General features: G+C 40.9%; 1 protein-coding gene across 1 annotated transcript in view; it reads left to right on the top strand.

Moving 5' to 3' along the window:
* The window catches only part of PPM1H (protein phosphatase, Mg2+/Mn2+ dependent 1H), a 122,575-nt gene that overhangs the window by 30,659 nt on the left and 66,153 nt on the right, over positions 1-25,763 (top strand). Inside the window, exon 2 of the mRNA XM_015855388.2 lies at positions 23,883-24,045. Within this exon, the coding sequence (XP_015710874.1) occupies positions 23,883-24,045 (163 nt within the window). The remainder of the gene's footprint in view (positions 1-23,882; positions 24,046-25,763) is intronic.

Here is a 25,763-nt window from a genome sequence, read left to right as displayed (position 1 = left end):
TGCTTTCCCTTGCTGTAGATGAGCAAAGGTAACATCCAGTATATCTGTGTGCTTCAATATTGTTTGATGCTGTAAATCCTTGCCTGGGAGAATGTTGCTGTGATCATTTGGTAGCTGCAGGGCTCTGCATTGCCTTTAGATGTCCTGTGGTTTTTAGCTTCTCATCAGATGAATCCATTATGACTTGATCTAACAGTGCTAATAGTTTTCTTATTTGTCTTATGGGGTTATGGTGGTCGGTCATGGTGGTGGTATTTGCTTTGATGTGATCTCATCAATATTTTTAGATTTTAGAGTTACAATTTAGGAATTTTAATGCTGAAACTTTTTTTTTTTTTTTTTCCTTTGCAGTACCAGATGTATCAACTCCATTTTAAAACCACATAAATATGTCAGAATTACAGTACAGCATAAAGAGTGAATGCTTTTCTTCTGGCAAGTGAAATTTGTTTTAGTTTATATTCTGCAATATACAGTGTCTTAATGATTTGAAGCACTTTATTTTAACAGGACTGTTTTTCAGACACAGGCTGCTGAAGCGTTCTCATAGAATCATAGCATGGCTTGGGTTGGAAGAGACCTTAAAGACCATGTAGTTCCAACCTGCTGCCATAGGCAGGGCTGTCACCCACCAGCTCAGGCTGCCCAGGGCCCCATCCAACCTGGACTTGAATACCTCCAGGGAAGGGGCACCCACAGCTTCTCTGGGCTCCAAATAAAACATTTCCTGACTGGAATTCTCTTATTCCTTAAGACCACAAATTTGACCAGGGCATGGTTGCTATAGCAAGTTTTGTTCTTGTACAAACAAAACCTTTGGTTTAAAAGAAACATATATTGCTTTACTAGTAAACATTTATGATTTCAGTTTGAATGTTACTCCTGCAAAGGATTTGCGTATATTACCACACATAATTTGTATAATTCTGTTGAATACAGCAATGAGGCCAATAAATATGGATTATACTCTTACTTTGATTTAAAAAAAGGTTTTCAGAGTATTATTGTGTCTCGAGAAAAATTACTAATGCAGAGAAACTGGGATATAATGCTCTTTGAGATGTGTTTATTCCTTTTTATTCCCAGGGTTTCTTGTGTTGTGGGTGTTTGTTTTTCTGAAGGACATTTTAATTAGTATCTATACTCAGTTAATGGGATGTAGACAGCCCTTTCTCATGTGCCTTGTTGTTGCTTGCAGGGCTCAGTAGACCAAGCCTTTGGCAAGAATTGCCTTGCTTCTTGATGACATTATCTTCATCCTGGGGCTTGCTTTTAATAAAGACCCTTGTTTGTGGCTTAGTCCCAGTGGGCAGCACAGTGCCACACAGCCACTTACTTTCCCTGGTTGTTACTGGGGGAGAAATCAGAAAGGTGAGTGTGAGATCTCATGGGCTGAGGTAAAGACAGTTTTCTGGGTAAAGCAAAAACCACATGCACAAACAGAGCAAGGCAAGGAATTCATTCCCACTTCAGCAGGCAGGCGTTCAGCCACTTCCAGGAAAGCAATGCTTATCACATATAATGACTTCCTGAGAAGACAAACGCCATCTCTTTGAACATCCTCCCTTTCTCCTTCTCTACCCCAGCTTTTATTGCCATGTGTGATGCCATAAGGTATGGGTTGTCCCTTTGGTCAGTCTGGATCAACTGTCCTATTCTGTCCTTACCTAGGGAAAAATAAATCTTTCCCCTCCTGCTTTTTAATGTTTTCGAAACTATCATTTCTGGGCCATGAGAGCAACCTCTTGGAAATGTAAAGCAAAGTAAGACTGATTTAGGTATTTGCCAGAGATATAGCACAATTTGCTTCAGTCACCAGAGTATCCCTGCATCCTGTTAGTTCAAATGAAGCTTAAAAACCTACTCCTGCTTTGTTTTTTAATGTCTCATATGCCACCTTCACGTTCCTTGTAGAATTCCTTGAGGACTCTGAAGGTATGGTGACATATTATAGCAACTTTCAGAGCATCAAAGAGATTGGCTGTCTATAGCTATCACACAAATGTTCCCCACCCAGATCCCTGCAATAACACGTGCAGTTCTGAGTGGCCCCACAGTGAATAAGCATGGTTTTTCCATGGACCCAAATGAGACTCGAGCACCCCAGATGTGTCCATATCCATGGGGGTAGGGTGCCTGGTGGGCCAGGTGTCTGGAGGTCAGACTGTGAAAGTTTCTAAGTGAAAAGGTAGACTTAAGTATGTTTATTTGGTTCTTTTCAGGAAGAGTGTTTTTGAAGTTATATGATTATATCTAAATGTATGTGAATATGTATATGTGTGTGTTTATATATACCTCTCCTCCACACACACACACATATATACATATATTACACATATTTTGTACAGCGCTTGCTAGATCCCGTCAGAATGGCTGCTCTGAGTTATTTTCCTCTCCCTGCCTAATGAGCAAAGAATGTCCTGATTTTTCCATCCTCATTTACTAGGTGCTGGCCTGTTACCTCATAGTGCAAGAGATTAAGTCATTTCCCTCCACTCTCTTAAGCTCTATGGACTACAGTTGCTGTATCTCAACTAGTTCATCTCCCATTATGAACCATAGATGCTTAGGAGGCACATTGTGCGTTTTGTATTTGTCATAACACATTACGTTTTAACAAATGTAATATGTAAAAGAGAGTAGTAAATTGAAAGATTGAATTTAATAAATTCAGCTTAATATGCCTATAAAAATAAACATGCTTCTTCAGATAGGATGATCAAGTATTTAGAATAAGCAAGCTGTCTTTCCACTGTTTGCAGAGTTGGCTTTAAAAAGAGGAGGAGGGCTCTTAGATGGTACTATTAAGAGTACTTTCTGAAATTGATAGACTTTGTATTGAGGGGGAAAGTGTGGAACTCTCAGGCTGCTTTTCTTTAACGAGTTATTCAGATTTCTTTTTGTTTAGACAGTGTTTCTACTTTGGAGAGGTGAAATATATACTTTGTGCCTGTTTAGGATTTACAAGTGGGTACCAGGGATGTAGACAAACCTGTTGCCTTTGTTGTTGTACTGGTTGTGTCCAGCTGCTTATGGACACTGGGTTTCTGATTAAAACCTTTTTATACATTAAAGCTAAAATCAAAGCATTGAAACCTGGTGTTTCAGACAGTAGTTCTATTATGCTGTGCTGGAGTTCAAGTTCAGCTTTGTCTGATTCTTGTTTGTGTAGTTATCTGTTTCTATATCTGTTATCTAAGAAAAACACCCAACCCTGCCATTCCTGTTGAGGTTAGCAACACCTTCTTTATCTTTGCCATTGTTCTTATCAGTTACTTACTAAGTTTTCTATGGGAATGAGGTCTATGTGAGGACTCTGTAACTGTCTTCCTGTTAAATCTGAAACCTGTTGGCTGTTTTCATTGAAGTTTGATAGTTCTCAAAAGTAATATAGTTCCTGCATGTTGTGTAGACATGTTGGCTGGGTAGGGAGAGGTTACTCATCTACCAAATCAGAGCCTATCTGACACAGCAGAAGCCACGTGTCTTTCAACTCTGGTCTTTACACGGGACTTGCATTTTTCTTAAACATAAGTAAGTACTTCTTGGGAAGTAAACACCATTGCTTGGGTTCTGCTGCTGAAAGAACTGACCAAACAGGTGCAGATTTACAGAGAGGAAATGTTTGAAGCCCTCAGCTTGGAAAAAGACAAAGTGTTTTACCATGTTACCTCTCCTTATTCACCTCCTCCAAAAATTAAGTATCCTCTGAAAGAAGCTGCTGCTTATAGGGAGGAGCAGGAAGCTAAGAAAGCCCTCTAACCACTTTTATATCTTTTCTCTCAAACGTGTTTTCTTTTAGGGGTAATGCAACGTGTTAGAGTTTTTTAATATGTCTTGGAATTTGATTAGTATTGCAGTTACACCAAAAAAGCCCCTGTGTGGTGGAGTTCTGAACTTAAGCCTACCCTTTGCTAAGTGGAAAAATCCACCAAAAAAAACCAAGATACACAGAGACTGCACACAGAGCATAGCTAGCTGCCAGAAAGCTAACTAGGTAAGTGCATGGTGCTAATGGCAGCAGGCAGCTTAGTGCAAGCTGAAAAACCTGCCCGCAGAGCTGGGACAAGGCTGTTTACTTCAAGAAACTCCCTGAAGCACTGCTGGCAAATTGGGAAACGCTGTGCCTCAGCTGCTTTAGTTTACACTTAAATGTTTTAGCATAGATTTACCTTTATCAGCCATCTACACTGAGCTGGATATGAAAAGAGGTAGCTGAGGAACTGACACATTTAATTTTTGTGGACTCTGAAGGAGCAGATGGGATAGACTCCAGGATGAAGGTGCAACAAATCAGCCTTAAAAAAAGGGGGGGGATGAGGAAAGGGAGAAAGGCAAAAGTTGGAGCATCCTTTAATTTTGTATCATCTTTGACTCGTCCTTATGGTGTTTGTCCACTCTTGCAGTCTTCAGACACTGAGTTAATATTATCTTGAGGCTCTTCAGAACAGCAGAGGTGTTTTCTTGTCCTGAGTGCAGCTGTGGAGACAATACATGGAAGTTGTAGTTCCACCTCCTGAAACCATGTTATGGTGGGTGGAACTTCAAGGAGGAACAGCAGTTTCAAACCACATCTTCCATAATTCCCTCTTCCTGTTATACCTGCAAACACAGCTGTCTAGCAACATAAAGACAACAAGATGTCAAACTACTACATTATCTTAGTGTGAATGTTTTGGTGACGAAATGGAAGCTTTGATATTTGGTCTGACGCCACTTAAGAATCCTTTGGTGAGTTGAGGCTGTTAACATGGCTGATGTGCCTCTGGCCTACCTGTACCTATACTGATTTTGCACATTTTTGCTAATAGTGTAAGTTGGAAATTTGTCCAGAGTGGAAGCAACTTGCTTGAAACCTAACCTAACATTGCTATAATAGCAGTGGAGGTGAAAGCAGGTCTTTGAACTTGGTTCAGTGCTGCACTCACTGATCCACAGTACAGATTCCTGTGCCCAGGGGGTGAGGCGAAGGCCTTCAAGCAGTTCCAACAGAAAACTGCTGTATTTAGCTCATGAATATTGTTCTCCTTGAGCTGCCTGCCTGTGCTGTGTGCCACAATCACCATCTCTTTGTAACAGCCAGCAGAATAGCATGTGGGTTTGTGGCTTGGGCATGCTGGCTTTCTATTCAGCTGGATGTGGGCCTGCAATGGCAGAAAGATGTCAGACACCCAGAGCTGGTTTGGGCAGCAGGTGACTTGGCTCCTTTAGACCAGCTTCTCAAGGGCTTGCTGCTTGAGCTAAGTCTGAGCCTTTGCTTCAGCGTAGCTATTTCTTGATTGGATGGAAGGATAAAAACCTGACACATGGGCTCTTACTGACCAAAAACTACAGTTTATCTGATTCAATACCTGGATTATCTCTTCTGCTGAGGCAAAACAGTCATTTGCCTAAGGCAGCCAATACATTCAGTGTGATTGCAGGTTGTGATTGGTAAACCTCTGTGGGCTTGACCGGTATGACATAAATTTTGTTGCTTTCTTCAATATAATATTGATTGCAGATAGTTACGTGCTTTTCTGATTTTATCATGTGTTGCCAGCATATGTTAAGAACATTTTTGATCTGCTAATAAGTGATACGTTGAGAGGGAGCCAGATTTTTTGTTTTTTTAAAAATACATGGATCACTCTAAAATTATCTCCTATTTATTTCCATGGAAACTGCAACAACAAAGAGCACAATAACACTATTTGATAGACTAAGTTCTCAGCTATAAAATGCTGTATTTCAACACAGACACCTCTACTAGCTATGCATTTTGCCAGTGATAACCAAAAGCCTGAATGCATCTAGAAAAAAGCACCTGCTTTCTCAGGTCTGCTTTAAGTTGGTATGCCAGTTTCTCATAGAAATAAATTCCAGTTTGGGCACGAGGGACCTTCCGAGGTCAGGAAGTTGTTTCTGTGCCCAGGATTGGACCTTCCTGAGGTGATAAACTGTCCCCACAAAAGGAGATGATTTGGTGGTCCAACCTGACATTTACATCATGCTCATACATGTAATTATTTTTAATGATACCTAAGACAAAATATATTTTCTATATAAGTATGGGTTCCTACATGTACTGTAGTACACATACTTATATAAGCTATTGAAAAACAACAACAACAACAACAAAAACTAATTTCTTGTTGGTCTACGTAGGAAAAGGGGTCTACCTTTAAAATGTGAATATTCTGTGTCCCTCCATCTTTTTGGCCTTTAGGTTGTTGAAAGTTTAACCCCAGTCCTCAGCAATTTCATCCACAGAATTGTTCTTTAATGCCAACCTGTGGAACTGGTTTCCCCATTCCTGAAATCAGCAAACCAAGTATTTGGTAAACTGCCATGTGCTGAGTATCATCATCTTGTCACTTGTCTATGTCATTGCTCAGCCTGGAGAGATTGACAAAATGCAGCACTGAAAGCCGCCATTGAGCAGGTACTTGAGCCACCAGGGAGCAAATCCCAATTGCCCTCATGTTCCTTTCCCAGATTGACCTTGCTTGGACCAGCAAGCAGAGATCTACACCCTCAAAAGTTGTGTTTTCTGCACGCATGTATTTGGCTGAATTGCCTGTCCAGAGTCTCACCAAAGACCAGGGAAATTCCAGGCAGAGGAAAGCAGTTTCCCTAGTTCTGCAGGGGAGTTCAGCTTATGGAAATATTTTTCTCATAAGTGAATCAAGGTGACCTTCATGTAGGTGAAGGAGGCAGTTTGTTAGTCTTAGGCCTTGAAAGAAATGTGTGTTACTATGGTTCTCTTTCATCTGAGAGATATGAAGGAATGAATTCTTTCTGATTAATACTATGTATTTCAAAAGTAACAATAAAATGCATGTTTTTAGCTGCAAGATTGCAATATAAACTCTAGCATTCCTCACTATATCCTCTTTACTTGACTGGCTTTATGTTATAAAGCTCTATTTGGATGCTCATTTTACTGTAGCAAAATGGGTTTACGTACATTCTGCAGAACTTGAGCTGACTGGGATGCTTTTTATCACTGTGTGTGTTATTTCTGGGGATCCGCCATTGCTGTTCTGTGTGAACACCTGTCAGTGTGTGCCATCAATGGAGCTCATCTGTGGTGTGGGACCTGTGAAGTGAATTCTTGCAAGAGCCCGTTTATTTTTTCAGTGAACCTTTTTACCTTTTTACACAAGCATAGGAGTTGAAAGGGACCTCTGGAGATCAACTAGTCCAATCCTGCTACTAAAGCAGGTCTCCTTCAGTGGATTGAACAGGAGAGTGTCCACATGGGTGTTGTGAATCACCAGAAGAATATCTAAAACCTCTCTGGGCAACTTGTTTCAGTGCTCTGTCACCCTCACAGTAAAGAAGTTCTTTACCTTGTTTACATGGGACTTACTGTTTTTCAGCTTCTTCCCATTTTCCCTTGTCCTTTCTCTGAGTGTCACCGAAAAGAAAAGAACCTGTACCCATCCTCTTGACACTCACCCTTTAGATATTTATAAGCATCCACTGATGCTCTCTGCTTTCTCCTCTCCAGGCTAAACAGTCCCAGGTCAGTCAGCCTTTCCTCATGAGGGACGTGCTGCAGGCCTCAATCATCTTTGCAGTACTCTACTGGACTCTCTTCAGTGGTTCCCTGTCTTTCTTAAATGTGGAGCCCAAAACTGAACACGGCAGTTAAGGGTTTTTATCTTTATTTTTTTGCTATTTTTATCTTGCATTTGCAATCACCTTATCAACTTTTCTCAACAGTAGATATAATTGAATCATAGAATGGCTTAGGTTGGAAGGAACCCCATGGTTCATCAAATTTCAGCCCCTCTGCTAGAGCTACTGCCACCAACCTCCAGATCTTATACCAGACCAGGTTACCCAGGGCCCTATCTAACCTGGTCTTAAACACCTCCAGGGACAGAGCATCCACAAGCTCTCTGGGTAGCCTGTGCCAGCACCTCACCACTCTCTCTGTGAAGAACTTTCCCCTAACATCTAGTCTAAAACTTTCCTCCTTGAGCTTAAAACCAGTCTCCCTTGTCCCGTCACTGTCTACCCAAGTAAAAAGTTTATTCCCTTCCTTACAGCCTTCTTTTCTCCAGGCTGAACAAACCCAGTTCCCTCAGCGTGTCTTCATAGGAGAGGTGCTCCAGCCCTCTGATTATCTTAGTGGCCCTCCTCTGGACCCTCTCCAACCACTCTACATCTTTCCTATGCTGGAGGCCCCAGGCCTGGTCACAGTATTCCAGATGGGGCCTCACAAGGGCAAAGTCGAGAGGGACAGTCACCTCCCTGTCCCTGCTGTTCCTCATTGCCATTAACTTAGAATCAAAATGTTGGTTCTTGACACGTGCCTAACCTTTCACTTGACTCATCAAGATGTAAAGTCTCCTTCCTCACACGGTGACAGAAATAGTCCTCTCTTTGATTCAGCAGGTGTCATAAAATGAACATAAAATGGGCTCCTCATTTTTCAAACAATTCTTCAGGTAGATAAGCTTAGAATCTCAATGCTTTTGAGACCCAAAATAGAATGTATTGAGGAGTGTTCAACTTACAGTGAGTACTTAAAAATGTTACACAAAACAGCCCCCAAACTGAACATTATTTTGGCTGTATTACAATTCAGTCAGTCTTAAACACCTACAGAGAAATGACGGTTCAGGAAATATTCTTAAGCAGATGAGCTGTGTGTGATCTGTGTCTCCTTGCTTTTGTGTGCCATGAATAAAGTGGTATTATCTTGTTACAGAAGATACCCCTCTTGATATTTTGAAGAGAGCTTGCGAAGAATGATGTCTGAGACAGTTAAACAATTTGGAGAGTATTATTTGTGTGTCTAAACAGTGGATTTATGTATCAATATAGAGCAAAAATCATCATTCTTCCCTTAGAATTTCAAAAATATCTATGTATCCTTGACTGAGCATCAGCTATAACAGTGTTCTTGTTTCATGTTTTGAATATGATATTTAAAGCCCAGTTGAAGGCCACTGAGGAGTCAAAGACAGATAAATATACTTGAAGTGCAGAAGTCTAATGGATACAGTTATCATTCCAGTGTTCTTCGCTTGGAGGCTACTTGAAATGTTAATCAGACACTAAATTTAATCCCTGGAGAAAATGTCTAGTAAATGTTAGGGTCATGCTGAGAATATGCAAGATACTATGATATTAGTTGCTACACTTCACAGCACACTGGACCAAAGATCTGTCATCTGATGAAAGAAATGCAAAAAATGCTGATGTACAATAATGTAACTACCAATAGGAACGTTAGATGGTTTTAATTTGACATTTAGATGTTTTCTTCTTCAGTGTAGATCAGTTTGTGCTGGTAGGCAGATGAGAAATTAGGGAAGGGGAAAACAGAGCTGTTGTCATGGAGTTTAAAAAACAGTATGTAGTGAAATTGTTGTACGCACAGATAAATGGGATGCTAGTCCCATGGCCACCCATTGATGTCTTCATGACAGAAATGCAATTTATATTCAGCAGCTAGTTATGGTCTAAAAAGAACAGTAAACCCAGAAGACTGCAAAGTCTTGTGCATGCGGAAGTAAGAGGATTAAACTTGTTTTGTTGTTTTTTTCCCATAACTGAAAAGCCACGCCTTCTTAAGCAGAAATATTGCTTGCAAAAAATAGAAAAAAGACAATTTCCCTTTAGCATCCAACCCCCAAGAAAAGCCTTTTTTCTTTATAAAAGGAAAGAAATGCCAGCCAAAGCTTTCACAAGAAGGGAAGAAGCCAGATATGTGGGGGCTGTGTTTATCTAAGCTCAAGTGAAAAAATCTGATTAAGTGAGATTGTAGCAGCCATAATGTACAGTAGAAGAATATCAAGAAGGAAGCGGGCAATTCCTTTGGCATTTTCTCTGAGGTATCTGGTCCTGGGGCTACTCTGAGAGGGTAAAATTCCTCTGGAAGTCTAGTAAGAGTGCATCGTTACTCTTCCTGCTCCACCCAAAATGGTACTTCAGGGGCAGCAGAGCTGTACTGAGGTAATTCAATAAAGAAGGATAATGACACAGCAGGATCTTACAAGTGTTTTCTTTCTAAGACTGAATTTTGTACTTACTGATATAATCAATATTTCAGAGGAATGGAAACTTTTCTTTCTTTTTCCTCATTTCTTCCCAGTAGAGAATAACTCCTCTGCATTATAAATCTTTCTTTCTAATTCCTTTGCTGATTGCTCACATCTTCTGTGGGGTGTTTGATTTCAGCACTGAGCTCTGCAGAGACTGGATTTCTTAGTCTCTGTGTGGTAAATAAAATCAGTCCTAACCAGATAGGTTTATCACTTCTTAAGATATGTGTCTGTCTATGTGTACAAACATTTGGCTTAGAGTGTAGCCATTTAACTGGCTACAAAAACCCATTTCTGGAGGTGGCATGATCGTATTTTGTGTCTGAGTTTATGGAGTAAATTATTTTCTTTTTCTTCATGGCATATTGTGCACACACAAATAATAGAATCGTAGAATATTACACACACACATTTTAACAGGAAACAGTTGACATTCTAAGCTTGTTGATGGGTAAATGGGACTAAAATAACATTCATGTCATGATCCCTGTGAGTTTGATGTGAGATTTTATAAAGAGAATGATTTTTTGTTAAACTGATTCCTCTTGTGCTCAAAATGTTTCTTTTTGTTTTTACTTTGTAGTTGCTTCCATATTGTTTGCTGTGTGTATAAGACCTGTTGTTCTTTATATTGCTCTAAGATATTGTATAATGTGTTAAGATATTTGAAGGAATCATCTTAAGCTGATGTAATATCTTATATTAGGAGACAGTCTTGCAAAGCTAGAGAGTAATTTTGAGAATCAGCCAAAAAGTAGTGGTTTTATGTTGGTTTCCCGTGAAGTTTGCTTACTGCTGTTCATTAAACCATATGACTGGGACGTTCTCTTTATTTCTTTCCCTTTTTTTGCTAGTGTCTTCAGACGGTATTGATTGAAAGTAGGGAATACCATCTTTAGCTTCCTTTCAAGAAGGCAGACGCAGAATTAGAAAGTTCCTAGCAGTGAAAAGAGAGAAATGTTTTTTGGTGACGGACAAGAAACAACTAGAGAAGGTTGAAAAACTGTGTCAGAAAGCTTAATGCCATCCTGAGGTTGGCCATAAGAAGCACAGGAACGCAAGACAGAGCAAGCTTGAAGGAAAAGACTCAGCATAACATTGTAGCTGTATCTTAGAATCATAGAATAGTCCAATTTTGTAGGGATGCAGTGGTCACTGAGTCCAGCTCCAGCTCTGTACAGGACCACCCAAAAATTAAACCATATTTTTGAGAGTATTGTCCAAATGCTTCTTGAAATCTGGCAACTTGGGGCTGTGACCACTGCCCTGGGCAGCCTGTTTCAGGGCCTGACCACCATTTGGATTGCAAATTGTGCTGGCATCTCAGTGCTGTGGCTCCCTGAGGAGGCAGCCTGGGCACAGCACCAGGAACCAAGCAGCAGCTGGGACAGTGCCTGCACTGGGTCAGCATTGCAGGCAGGGCTTAGAGTTGCCCAAAACCAAATGGTGTTTCAAGCGTCTCTGCCAAAGTTTTTGGTCCAAAAAAAGGATATTCAGAAAGGAGCAGCTCTCACCCGGCCATCACCATGACATTCTGATGCCGTGCTGTTGTCTCCATGCAAGGCTGAGGCTTGCTGACTCACCATCCATCTCATTGCTGAGGCTCGTTTACAACATCACAGTTAGAAAAAGGAGAAGCTACGTGGGCTTTTCTGCGCTACAACAGTCACTGTGTGAAATGTTGCTGTGGAAGAATGGTTATATTTATTTTTCCCTGAGTGCAGTCAAAGCCTTTTCAATGAATAATACAACACATTTGATGCTTTGGAGAAAGATCTTTTGAAGATTAATGATTTTTATTTATAGTGTTTGTGATGCATAATAGCATCTATCTGTACTCATCTTTTATTGCAGAATTGTGTTTCAGGTGAATCATATAGCAAAATAAGACTGCATTTAATTTTTCTCTTGAAGAGAAAGTATGTAGAAAAACTGAATTTGTTTCTGTGAGGCTCCCAAGAGTTTCTCAACTGGAAGGACATGGGTGTATATCTCATTTTGCCAAGCACTGAAAACCTTAAAGGAATTACAGAGTCTGCAGGTGTGGGGTAAACTTTCTTTCACTGCAAGACTTAACTCTAGCTTCCAGGGCAATGTTCATGCTAGGAAACAGTGCTGAAGCTGACGTTGGCTTAAGTGCTAATCCTGCTTTTGCGCATGTTGTTTCTTGTCTTCTCAGCATGATTGTGGCCTTTGCAATCTGGTGTTTAGCCAGATGGTACCCAGGAGCAGCATGGCAGTGCTAAACCAGGAGCTGCTCCTTGTGGGCAGGTTGGATTACAGTCAGTTTTTGGTGAGGATAAAGGTAGCAGCCTAAGTCCCTTGCTCCCTAGGCTGGAAAATGACTTGCTCTGTGCAGCCATACAGATGCAACCAGGGATGGTGAAGCTGGTAAAGAGTTTGCTGCTTCTGATTTGCTGGGCGTGAGGCCCCCCTACCTTCTACTGGGCTGACAGAACTCGTGCTCTGTCCCACCTCTGTCTGAAGTTTTCAGTCAGCAGAGTCATATTCTCAGGTGGTTTAGAGGTGTTCTGTTGTTTTTTTTCTTTTCTATCTTGAAAAAAAAACAAAACATTTCTGTCCTGCCCTCCACCCCAGCTGACACAAACACTGGTCTTGAGACATGTGGATCGACATGTGACAGTCTGTGCATTGCTTTTAAGAATCTGGCACCACTTCTTTGTGGCTTTTCCCAGCCTGACAGCTGTCTCTCGATGCTGCTGTGGAGGTATTTTGGCCTTGGCGTGTGATTTCCAAATCTTTTGCCACTTCTTCGTGATCATTTTGAATTGAGAGCTGATTAATGATTGTTTCTCTAGTGGCAGCGGTTGCCTGTTAGTAATGGTTATCCAGCTTCTTTGTGTCTGTCTAAATATCATGTGCTCGGATGACTCCAAAGGAAACATATCTGAGCACTGTGCAAGTGTCTAAAGATAGCAATAATAATCTCTAGCTTTCTTCGTTTCAGTCAGTAGAAGAAATTACTGAGCACGCTTCTGTTTGTGTGGAGTACGTACTGAGATAAGTCGCTGTTGACATCTGTTTCAGTACCAATTTCTGATGTCTCCCTGTTAGTTTTGCTAGAGGAAAGTATTTTTCTATAAAATCTCTAAACTTATCTTTGTTTTCTGGCTTTTTAAATTATTATTACTTTTTCAAATGCCAGAGAGTAGCACAGTTTTCTGTCCCTTTGCAAACTACCAACTTTCTGCTCCACTGAAGTTCCTCCTGGCTCCAATCCCAGGGTTCTGGGGGAACAATAGATTCTATTTTAGTCAATACAGATTTAATTGCTATGAACAAGGTTGACAATTATCTCTTTTTGTGTTTGAGAATCCCACCAGCTGCTTTAGATGAATTTAAATCAATGCACCATGCTAAACCCATGTCAGGAGCTATAATACCAAATTTGAGACACCTGGTAACCTGTCCTTGGCCATTATTTTCAGTCGGGTTTCTGCTGCATTTAATTCTGTTTCTTTTACCTTTCCTTTAACCCTGGTTTAAGTCACACTGTGGGACTTCTACACTGAAGGTGCATTTTGGGGAAAATTCATTTCAAATAACAAGGAAACTTACTGACAGAAAAGTTGGTATCTCAGTTCTCACTCCCCTCAGGCACGTAAGGTGGGAATGATGTGGCCGTGTGCTGACAACCTGCTGTGTGAATGTCTAAGCTCTGTGTATTGTCCACAAAGAGGAACAGACACTTCACGCTAATGTAAACAACTAAAATAGGTCAGATGAATCATGCCCCCAGATGTCCTCTTTCTCTTTACTTATAAATAAAGTCTGGGCGATTAGCTCGGACTTAGCTGTCTGCACCATGGACATCTGAGTAGATCTCACCTCTGGGGAACATGCTTGTAGCAGTCATCACATGGAGATGACTGTAGGCACATGTAGACACCTAAGAGGATTAAAAATACTTGGCTTTGTGCACAGTCATTGCAACTGCAGGTGCCAAGATGAAGATTCTCTGGACTTGACCTGTTTAAGCTGAGGGCAGACCTGTCCGAGCAGTGGTGTTTCCCCTCACCCTGTGAATTCCTGTGCTGCGTTCTGACAAAAGTTTGTCTCCAAAGTGTGAAGAACACATTGATTTTTTTTCCAAAGGAAGCTACAGATTGATGTTTATGGATGCGAAACTATGCACTACGTTGTGGTGCATTTCTTTTTTCATTGCTAGCCCTTTCTGACTCTGCTGTCTCTTCAGTTTTGCTGAGGCAATATGTTGAACTGGGTTTTGAAGAGCAGAATTTTTGCTGCCTGGGTGTACCTGCAGGCAGCACGCTGCCATGTGGAGGTTTGATTTCACCAGCAAAGCCAAGAGAGGCGACGTGTGTGACAGTGCACCTTTCTACCTTTGCCTAACGAGCTGGCTCCCCTGCTAACTTGTGGAATTAACTGTTGCATTCTGCAAGGCTTTCTTTCTAGTTCTCATACCTTTGTTTAGTGTTTATTTGCAGTCTTGTCAGGAGGTTAGTAAATTCCTCTTGGACTTCCAGTTTCAGTTGCTGCCTATTTCATGTTTCTACAACTGTAATGATAATTTCTGAGAACAAGTTGTTCCTTGGAGTAGTAATGTACAAGGGCACACTAATATTTTATTATTTCTTGATATGTATTTTTACAGATCTTGACAAGACTTTTATTTCCCAGTGGCTTGGGAAGAATGGGAAGGGCTACATACAAGTTACAGTACGCATTTAGTTCTGGTATTGACTTTGTACCTGTTATAAGACCCTAACTTCCCCACGCTTCCTCTGCTCTTGGCTGGGGGTACATCTGTTCATCCTGCTACCCCATCCTATAAGAACAGGAGCAGTTTGAAGGAGCACCTTAGCCTGAGGTTTGGCCCTGGTTCCCATGCAGAGCTCACATCTGTGGCCTTTGAGGCACAGAGGGGACAGGTCACAGCACTTCACTAAGAAATGCGATAGCATACCGCTGTAATAGGTGGAATGCTGACTGCAGAGCTTGGATACCTCCCCTCTGGGTAATAAGAGTGTATCCGGCTGGAACGGGCAGCCCTGTCTCCAAGCCATATATATTCACTTATTGGCTCACTGCTGCATGCTTGCTCTTGGGTAGTAGCACATTCTGCTATGATTCTTCTTTTTATTGGTACTAATTTTAACACTATGTGTGTGAGTATATTAAAAGAAAACATAAAAATACTGTAGTATTTTCTAATCCTGTTCCACATTAAATACTGACAATTTTTTAACCTTAAAGTTAGAAATGCTAATTTTGGAGTTGTCTGTTACTCAGAGTGAATGAACACTATGCAAATGTTTTGATAGATGATCAAAATCTATCAAGATTAAGGTAGCTGGCATTGTTCTGCAGCTTCTTTGCAGGTTCAGGTTACTGATATTTTTGTCTTCTATTTAGCTTATATTTTAAAGGCTTCAAAGATGAGGTCTAAAAAAGTAACTTTAATACTGGATGTAAAAGATTGAGTTTTGAGGCATGCTTCTATGGCAAAAAGATCAGTGTATTGTGTTTTTCACCTACCACCTGCTGCAGATCTGCTATTTAATGATCTCCAGAGTAAAACTGATGGATGTAGAAACTTCAGCAGCAGAATTTGTCTTTTCTAAGCCATTCTTAAAATTGCCAATGTAAGAATGGCATTGAGTTCATTTTCTGCTTACGGATTCTTGGTAATGAAGCTATACATTATGTTCTCCTTTTTTTTTCCTTGCCTTGCATTTGTGTGCTTGCATACATACATAATTTGCTATAATACCTTTTTAAGAATAAATGAGCAAATTGACATCTTTCAGGTTATAGGGACTTCACAATACCTGCTGTAGTAGAGGGTTATGGTGAATAAAGCATTAGCACTTATCTCTGGAAATGTGTATGCTTTCTGTCACACTTGCCAAGATTAGCTTGGGGCTAATTTAAGTTGACAGCTGTATAAAAGGGATTAGTACTGCCACCACCAAACTGTTGCCGTTAATTTTCACACATTCTAAATAGGAAAGATAATTTTTTTGAAGCTTAGGCCAGTTTTGTATAAACCATTTATCATGATTTCTCTTAACCCTGGAAGAGCCAAGATGGTGCTCTACAGCATCATAGTCCAGTGTTTTCAGATTTACTTTAAATGCATAGCTTGCTTTACTAGAAACATAAGGAGAGCTTTATTTGCGTATAACTGCCATTAACTACACTTAACTGGAAAGAAAGGGTTTGTTTCGGTTATGCTTTCAAAAGTAAAACTCTGGGAAAATAATAATAAAGTTAGAAAATAAAAGGCATTTTGTTTTCTCCAAGCATAGTTCCAACAGGCAAACACTCACTTGTGAGTTTACGATAAAATTCAAATATTTTGAGTTCAAATTGACCATTTGGTTCCATGTTTTGTTTGTGGGGTGGTGGTTGTTTTGGGAGTAGCAGCATTGAGCTTGTAGGCAGAGTGAGAATTTATGAGGTCTGGAGGCTCCTTGTTGTTGGATTAGAGGCAGGCTGCTGTCCTTGAATCAATTTAATCATTGGTTGTGTATTTTTCTTGTAACTGGGTTGGGACAAGTAGACCCTCTGTGCAAACATCCTTTCTTCTGTGAGGCTTAAATCTCTACTGAGTCCCCCTTGTAAGGGGATGCTGTGTTCAAATGTATCCTCAGTCTCATGTGCATCAGAACTTGTACAGCTGGTGGGAATAGACCTGAGGGTAGCTGCTATTCCCCTGCATTAGAATGAAGGAAAGAGAAGAATGGGGTTCCTCATTTCCATGTGAGCTGGAAGGCTGAGCCAAAGAGGTTTCTCATCTAAATGCAGCTAAAACCCACTGTCCACATACATGATGCTCAGTGTGCAGCCAAAAGCCAAGTGTTGCTTATCAGTGAACTCTGGTTTATCACCCTTCAAGGACAAGAGCTGAAAACACTTTCTTTTTTCTTTGGGTTGTTGTTTGTTGGTTGTTTTTTTGTGTAAGTATCATTGAACAGTGGCACGTTTCTATAAGAGGTAGTAGAGACTCCATCTGTGGAGATACCTGAAACCCAGCTGTCATGGTCCTGGGCGTCCTGCTCTGGGCGACCCTGCTTGAGGGGGGGGTGGACTGTCTGATCTCGGTATCATCTCACATCAGTCTCAGCCCTTCTGTGATTCCGTTTCAAGAGCTGTCAGTCCTAATGGAGCCAAAGAGCAATTCTGAGATTGATGAACTGGGCTGATATATATTCCTATATAAAGGTTAATTTTTGCGTGTTTTGTTGTTCAGTGTTTCCACGTTCAATTTGAAGCTCTGACTTAGTTTTATTCCATCAGTTTCACTTGCTTTCTGGAAAGTAAATGGTGTTGCAGCGTCAAGTTCATCTTTGCTCTGGCAGCCTCTTATTATTTGGTGCTGATAGCCAGGAGAGAAGGAGTGAGGAAGGAGTACTGGGCATTTATATTTCCAGCCATGGCTGAGATGGCTCAGCCCTGAAGTGAGATCACTCTTAACCACATTTGCATCCCACCAGAATGGCTCAACATCTGCTGTAGGCTCTCCATCTGTTGCTTTACAGATGTAGTTACCTGCATTCTAATCACTGACAGAGCTGCTTCTCATCGATTTTTGTTTAGTGACCATGGACTTTGCTCCATCACTATGACCTAATACTGCCTTGTAGCTTGCAGTTGCTTTCTATTTTGGGTATTGTAGAAGTTGTAACTGAATGGTGTGCCATGAGTGCGTTACTAGTTTGTTCTCATATACACTAAAATAGTTTTGGGAAATGTTTAAAACTTGCATTGTTTTTTACTTCTTTGATGTATTTTAATCTTAAATCATATTCCACTTTGGGGTCCTGCCTATTCTAATACCATATTTAGCCCACATTGGCTTGGTAGATGTGGTAGCTTCTAGCTAGGTAATAAAGTGGAGTTGGCCCTGTATACCAGTATGATTACTGACATAAGAAACCATATTTTCACACTGGGGCATCACAAGTCTTGTCTTTTTCAGCTCAGCATTTGCTTCCAACTTGTTTAAAGAAATGAAGATTTTATACAGCCCTGTGGATTCAGGGAAAAGATTCAGGAACAGCTTCAATTTCTGCCCGTAGCAGACAATACTAGTGGGTATTTTGTTTTGTTTTTGATGTGAGCAATATCACAGTTACAGTAATGAATGAATGAAATTGTTTAGTCTGTTTCTAAAGCTTCCTTTCATCTGTGGGAGAATTCAAACGAATAGGATGAAATCCTTTCAAGTCAATTCCCAGTGCAGAAATAAATCTTGTGTGGGTGAAGGGGGAGAAACAGCCACCTACCTGGAAATCTAAGACTATAAATGAGATATCACAGAAAAAGGCGGTGGCATCCACTCGAATGCTAATTCACTAGAGGCGAGGAGAAAGGGGGGGAGGAAAAAGGGTGGTGGAGCTGGAGAGTGGAGGAGAGAAAAGACAGAGAAAAGGTTATAAAAATGTGTTCTTCTATGATATCTTCAAAAATCCTCGTTCTGGTGAAATGACAATGGTTGACTATTTACAGTATGATATGAATTAATCTGCGCTATTTCTGTACCATCGGTTAGGTTGGATACAAGCTGCTGTCACACTGATGGTGATAGCATGAAGTGAGTCCCCAGCTGCAGTGAGGAAGGAGGCTGGAGCTCTTGTTGGGTGCTGGAGGTTGCTGGGGGACAGGATGGTGCGCTACGGATTTAGCTATGCATCAGTTCGCATTTCTGCTCACTCTCCACCTTTCCTGTAACTTTTGTCAAGATGTGACATAAAAAACCTTGCAAGACATCTGGGATTACAAAAAACAAAGCAACTGGACTACTTACTTCTGTAGAGTTTGACAAGTAGAATGAAACACTCCTGCAGCGTAGCTTGGGACTTTTGCTAGAGCAAATACAACTGAATGCATTCTTAACAAGTATGGTTTAGATAGAAGTAAAACAGCCAAAGACAGTCCAGAAAGTAAACGTGTTGATATAGAGTGCTGAATGGGAATACATCAGAAGACTTGATAGTTGTAGTTATTTTTATGTCAGGAACCAGTTATGGAAAGCTATACTGAGTTTGTTCAACTCAACTGGCCTGTTTTTGCTCTTTTAAGATAAATTCGGGATTTTTTGTGATCAGTGGCATCATCAAGAGGATTTGGAGCCCTGCTGAATGAATGAAGAATAGAAGCACAGCATGACCTACATCTTTGTTCTGTTAGATGCCATTTCGGGGTCTCGTGAGATACTGGCAGAATGCTAATTGTGAGCCAGTCCAACTGGCTGGCTCATATCTGGAGGATTTGCTTTCAGTTGAGGACATGCCAAAGAACTGTTTGTAAAGTATTGAGGTATCTATCAAGGTTAACACAGGTACCTCTGTGTCCTGATTTCAGCTGGGGCGGTGTTAATAACACACCTATGCTTGGGTTGTTGAATGGTGAGAGCACACCTGGTGCCAGTCTGCTGGGAGGGAAAGAGCTACTGTCTTTATAGCATGGCAGCAGGGGATGGGGCAGAGCCAGGCTGCTAGCCTGAATTAGGGAAAGGGTTATTCTGTACCACATGGCATTGTGCTGGTGGGGAGTTGGACAAGGGGCAGCTATTGCTCGGGCATTGACTGGGCAGCAGTCAGTGGGTGGTGAGATGTGTTGACAGTGGGGCACTGGTTGGAGGGCAGTTGTACTGTTATCTGGGCATCAGTCAGAGGGTGGTGAGTAAATGCATTATGGATGGGCATAAATATTGGTTATCACTGAATTTTTTATGTTTCCATTTTCCTTTTCAGCCTTACTAAATAGTTTTTATCTCAGCCTACAAGTTCTGTTTTTCCAGTTTCCAGTTCTTTCCCTCATCCCACTTGTGAGGAGGGGCAGTGAGCGAATGGCGGTGTGGTGCTGAGCTGCTGCTGGGATAAACCACAACACTCTGTAAATGTGAGAAAATCCCACCACCTTACTGTGTGTGCAGGCTTCATGAGGCTCCTGTTAGCAAATGGGATGTATTTTTGTGCTACTGTACTATGGGTTAAACCTTTGGATTGTCTATTTATCAGAGTAATTCATGTTTGACACCATAAAGACAGCCAACACTCTAATCTTCTGGTCTAAATCAGGTATGCTGTTTGGATTGCTCTTCATAAAGGACTGGATAACTCATAAATGAATAATATGGGGAAGGAGGAGAGGAGATGATACTCATGAACAGGTCTAACCAAATAGTCCCTTGAGGAATTCTTACAAGGAGAGAAGGGAAAAACATCCCTTGAAAACATGTGTCCGTGTAAAAGGTAGAGAATTATAGGCCTGTATCCTTTTTCCCCCCACATTTCACTCTAACATTTTCTTTTTATCTGTGCCCGTGACATAAGGGAAGTGAGGGTAAATGCATGGTCGGAGGTTTGTCTTGGCAGGGTATTTCTATTATTAAGTGTGAGAAGGTAATGCTTTATCTCATTTTATTCACTTTAATGGAGATAGATAACATAGTTTTGGGGAGTGGACGGATAAACATGAAAAGGAACTGAAAAGCGTAGGAAACTGAGGCATTTCCTCTACTGACAGAGTGGGGTGGCAAGTTTTCCATTAAAAATTTCAGAGTTGTAATTAAGAGTTGTTGTTTTTTCCTTTAAGAGATATAAACATCTTGTTAGTTCTGCTTTCTTATTTGTATAAGCAATTTGTATGTGGAGTTTGTCACAGAATCACAGAATGACCCGGGTTGGAAGGGACCTCAAGGATCATGTAGTTCCAACCCCCCTGCCTGGCAGGGCCACCAAACATACACATTTACTAGATCAGGTTGCCCAGGGCCCCGTCCAACCTGGTCTTGAACACCTCCAAGGACGGGGCATCCACAACCTCCCTGGGCAGCCTGTTCCAGGGCCTAACCACTCTCCTAGTGAAGAACTTCCCCCTAACATCCAACCTAAATCTTCCCTCTTTTAACTTAAACTCAAGTTGTCTTGATAAGTTAGTCTGGGAGAGCAAGGAGCAAAGACAACAATGAAAACAGCATTGGAAAGCTGGTAGAAAGAAGTGCCTCAAGGAGGGATTTAAGAAGCTGCACAGAGAAAAGGAATTCAAAAGACAGCAATGACAGAGCAGAGCTATTGCAGTGGAAGGTGCCACCTGCTTCCATGCTAGGCATCCCTTTCCCAGAAGTTGGGGTGTGAGATGGGATGTGAGGGCAAAGGAGCACCCATATTAGGAGAAGGGAACTGTTTCTTATCTAGACCCTGCATGACTTGTGATGCCTGAAAGTGCTCTTTAGACATCATGATTAGTTTCAGTCTTCATTAAGATTTTCAATATAGTCATATTTTTCTGATGCAGGAAGGAAAACTAGAATTGTGGGAGGGAACGTGTCTTTCACAGCCCCATCTCTTGTGACAATATACCGACCGACACAGCAGCCTCCTTGTCTTGCTGGTATTCAGTCTTCCTTCCCGGGTTCCCTTTGTCCAGACCCTGTGGTAGGAGGTGCTTGTTGCACAGTACAGCTGCCAGGTGTTTCACAGCAGCTGCCTGCCAGGCTGGCTTGTCAGGTCTCTGTGTTCTCAGAGCCTTTCTCACGTATTCAGCACCTTGACAAATTTTCTTGGTAGGAGCTTTCTAAAATGATACCATATTGTGTGTAACTTAACATGCTGTTGAACATCAGAATATCTCCTGCTTTACAAGTCCCTGAAGCACTGCCAAGCTCAGAAACCAGAGCAGCTCTAACAGGAAGCAATCAGGAATGTAGTGGTTTTTGTAAGGAGCAGCTTTTGTCTCTATTTGTCTTTTTTTCTTCTTCTTTTTTTTCTTCTTTTTTTCCATGGGATTAAAATGAAAACAGCCAGCAACATCAGCAAGGAGACTTAGCAGCTGAGCTGAGTATTTGTTACTTCCCAACGTGATCAAACTGTGCTTGCTGTGCTGTTGCCATGCTATAATTGTGCTGGAAGCCTTTCAAACTAAAGAAGTGTTGGTCAGCTTGTATAAATTCTTTTGTATTTGTTTTTATTTCTCTTTCTGGTGGGTGTATGTCGAGTTTTCAAGCTAGAAGCTTATTGCATCAGTGTTTGATCTACAGGTGTTGAAATGCTGGGCTCTGCAGAGGGCGAGTGCTTAAGCTGCTCACTGGCATCTTGCAACTATATGCTCCTTAATCTCCGCTCTGTATATTTTTCACAAAATGATTTTATCCACAGTTGATGTTTCTTTACAAGAAATATTTGTAAACAACTGCTGGTATCATGCATACCAATGTTCGCTGCAAATAAAACCCATCTCCTGTCAGGCCGCAGTGTGTGATGTTTATCAGCACTGCAGTGAAACTTAGTTTCTGGAAGTAGTTAATTGTAGTGGGTGTACATATAAAGTATGAGCATGTTTTTTTTCTCTTTGGAGGAAGAAGTACTCATTTGCATGTCAGAGTGTCACACTGCTCTTAAAAAATCAAAAGAATATTTTATCTTTAAGCAAGGCTGACACTGAATCGCATTCTCCCAAGAAGAAACAGGCTGATACTGAGTCCCCTGCAGGCCTGCCTTCAGTTTTTGTTTTCTTTTCTTCCCAACAGCCTCTATCAATGGTTTTTGTTATGTAAAATTTTACTGCAATCAAAACATTAGAGATCAGGTATGTCTTGAACTTGCCACCAGGATTATGACATGCCTTCAAGCTGTTTTGCTTTCTGGGGAGGCAGTGGTTGTTTTGAAGGATGTTTTGTACCTGATATGAAATTGCTTATCCAGTGGTGGAAACACTGCTGCTAACAAGAGATATCTTGTGGCCTCAAGCCTCACGGTGAAGGGGAGTGGATAGGCAGCATCTGTGGACAAGGACAAGCTTGTGTAAGTTACAGGAACTGGTCCCAGCCTGCACAGGTTCTCCCTGCGTGAAGCCGAAGTGCACATCTTGCTGAGCACAGTGCTGACTGCTGCAGTGCTGGTCGGGTTGTGGTAAGATTCTCAGGCAGAAGTGGGAAATGTGCTCCAACCTGGCAGTTCTGAGACAGGTGGTAGGCACAGCAGTATCTTGAGTCGTGCAGACTTCTGTTTAGGAGTCTAAAATGGTGGTGGCTTCTACTTCATAGTATTGAATGGAGGTGAGTGAGCAGTCATGGTGCAAAGCCTTAGGATATCCTTGGCTGCTCAGAGCGGTACTGAGCTCTTGTGCTTGTTTCTGCATGCCTGAAGCTCTTGGTGCAAGTCAACTGCTCTCTAAGTTGCAACTTAGTGAAGAAGCAAGAGGTGTGACAATTTAAGGGTTCTTTATTTTGAAGATATCCTACAATGCATCATTCCATTTTGCTTTGGTGCAACTTGCCTTTTACCGTACAAAGGAAAGTCTGTCCTTCAAACAGACTAACAGCAGTCTGGCTTTTTGTGTCTTTAGCACTAACAACTTTTAGATTTAGAGCCAATGTTTTATTTGTGCAAGACTCAGAACTTGACAAAATACACACCCTTAGCCAACAGATTCATTGTTTACCATAGCAGGCATTGCTATAGAAAAGCAACTGAGAATCTCATGTTTCAGCAGAAGGTATCAATGTTATCAGACGTAACCATCAAATACTCTTTTTATGGAAAATTGTGTCATGCCCAAGGGTAAACATGCTTGTGATCCCATTGGTTCTTATTCACACAGTTGTGTGAGAAATGCTTGTTATGCTAAGGGTAGGTGTATGGAAACAAGCAAGTATGTAAATCTGTGTGTTTACATATGTTTGTTCAAAAGTTGAGTATTATAATTCAGTTTGTTTTTGTTATACTTCTGGGTTATGGTTCTCTGTGTCTGTTGAGTCGTGTATGGGGTATTGGTGGAGGCCTCTGTGCTCTGCTAACTTGGACATGTCCTTTGTTTTCTTTTTTGATCCTCCACCCACCCCCTTAGAGTAATAAATGCTGGGAAGAGCACGCACAATGAAGATCAAGCCAGCTGTGAAGTCCTCTTTGTCAAGAAGAAAACTGGAGGCGCTAATTCTACACCAAACAAGAACTCAAAACGAAGATCATCACTCCCAAATGGAGAAGGTCTCCAGCTGAAAGACAGTTCGGTAAGAAGACTTCTGAATCTTGTCAGTAGAGAAGTACGAGCGAAATATAGAATGATGTGATGTTGTGAGAATGAAAGAACTCTAAATGTTTCATGCATTCCCAGTTATGTCCTATTAGTTACCTTTGCATAAATACAGAATGCTTAGCTTAGCTACATTTTTCTTAGCTCTACTATTTCAGTTTTAATTCCTTGCACTGAAAAATGCTGTTTATATCTAAGACATTTTTGTTTAAATATTCAGAGGAAAGTTCTCCTTGCATTTTCCTTTTCATTTCTGAAAACATAATCATGAGAAATTTACTGCTTCAGAATACTGTGAGATTAATGGCTGTGTTTAAGTTATCCATTGAAGGTCACTGCAAGGATAACAGCATCACTGTTTGGTTTAGTCGCTTGGATTCTTCTTTTGTATTCTTCTTACTGAAGCAGTATCACAAGCTTGGTTTATGTATGTAGGTTAAGGTCCTCCGGCACCCTGAATTCAGTGATCACTGACTGTTTCTCTACCTGGGGACAGTGATGTATGCCATGTACGCTCTGTTAGAATCTTAGAAATAATATTGTTCTTTCCTTTTCCAAATCTTTCTTAAAATCATCTGTACCAGTTCCCATGTGCTTATATTCCCCATTGCATTCAGACTGTCATAGTTTTTTTCAAGTATGTTTTTACACTCTCCAAGATAAAGAATTGTTCCCCGTACTTGTTTAGATTAAGGAGTTTTGCATACACACAAGCCAGGCAAAATAGAATTTGTTTTAATAGTCTACTAAAAAAAAGTCTGTTTTAGACCATCCAGCAGTCTGATGTTGATTTACAAGTGTTTGGTTCTTTGTGCGTATTTAATTGTTGTATGCACTGATTGTTTTTAATGAAGCACGTATCTGTCCACAGTACTTGCATGTTATGTATTTTATATACATAAAAATAAGCAACAACATGCTTAGTCCATGTGATGGGTGTGTTTGACACCAAAGTTACTGTTGTCATGCACACAGCTCACTGCAAGGACCCTGAAGCAGATGCCAACTTGTCTAGGAGTGCATTTTGGTACTGCATAGGGATGCTCACTCTACTTCTATATCCTATATCTATTAAGTTCTAGGTCTAGCCTCTGGGTAAACAGATCAGGTACCTCTGCATCCCTGGTGCAGATGGGTGTAGCAGTATTCAATCTGCCTCTGTTTTCATATTCTGGGAGCATGCATGGGACACAGGAAGGTTCACAACGATGTTTCCCACATCCAGTCAGTTTTCAGTTTTGAGTACTATCAGATGCTTCCCAGGAGAGCAAAGTCAAACTGTATTGTATACAACTTACTGCACAGTTAATCATCTTCACCAGAAGGTACTCTTTTTCAAACGTTATGCACTTAGTGTGTGTAGATTGCATTAAAAATACAGGCCCATAAAACTTCATTATCAGAAACATGTCTTAATTAGCCTCGATGTTACATAACACTGCAGACACCATACTGTTACAGTAAGATAATGATAGGGTCTATATCTGATTACATATTTTCGTAAGCTATTTTTGGGTGTTTTTTGTTTACTCATTTGAATTGTCATCGGGATGACTGGATATTAGATGAGGCTGTGTTGTGTGAAATAGCTCAGAAAATTATTTCTTTTTTAGTGTATTTCCTACTTGGATTCTGTGTGTTTTATCTCTGTTTTGGAAAAACCATCCCCTTGCTTTCAAGTTTCTTAAGATAAAC

This window comes from Coturnix japonica, chromosome 1, assembly GCF_001577835.2.
Source record: "Coturnix japonica isolate 7356 chromosome 1, Coturnix japonica 2.1, whole genome shotgun sequence".
NCBI classification, from domain to species: domain Eukaryota; kingdom Metazoa; phylum Chordata; class Aves; order Galliformes; family Phasianidae; genus Coturnix; species Coturnix japonica.
This window is presented reverse-complemented; position numbering and strand designations above follow the sequence as displayed.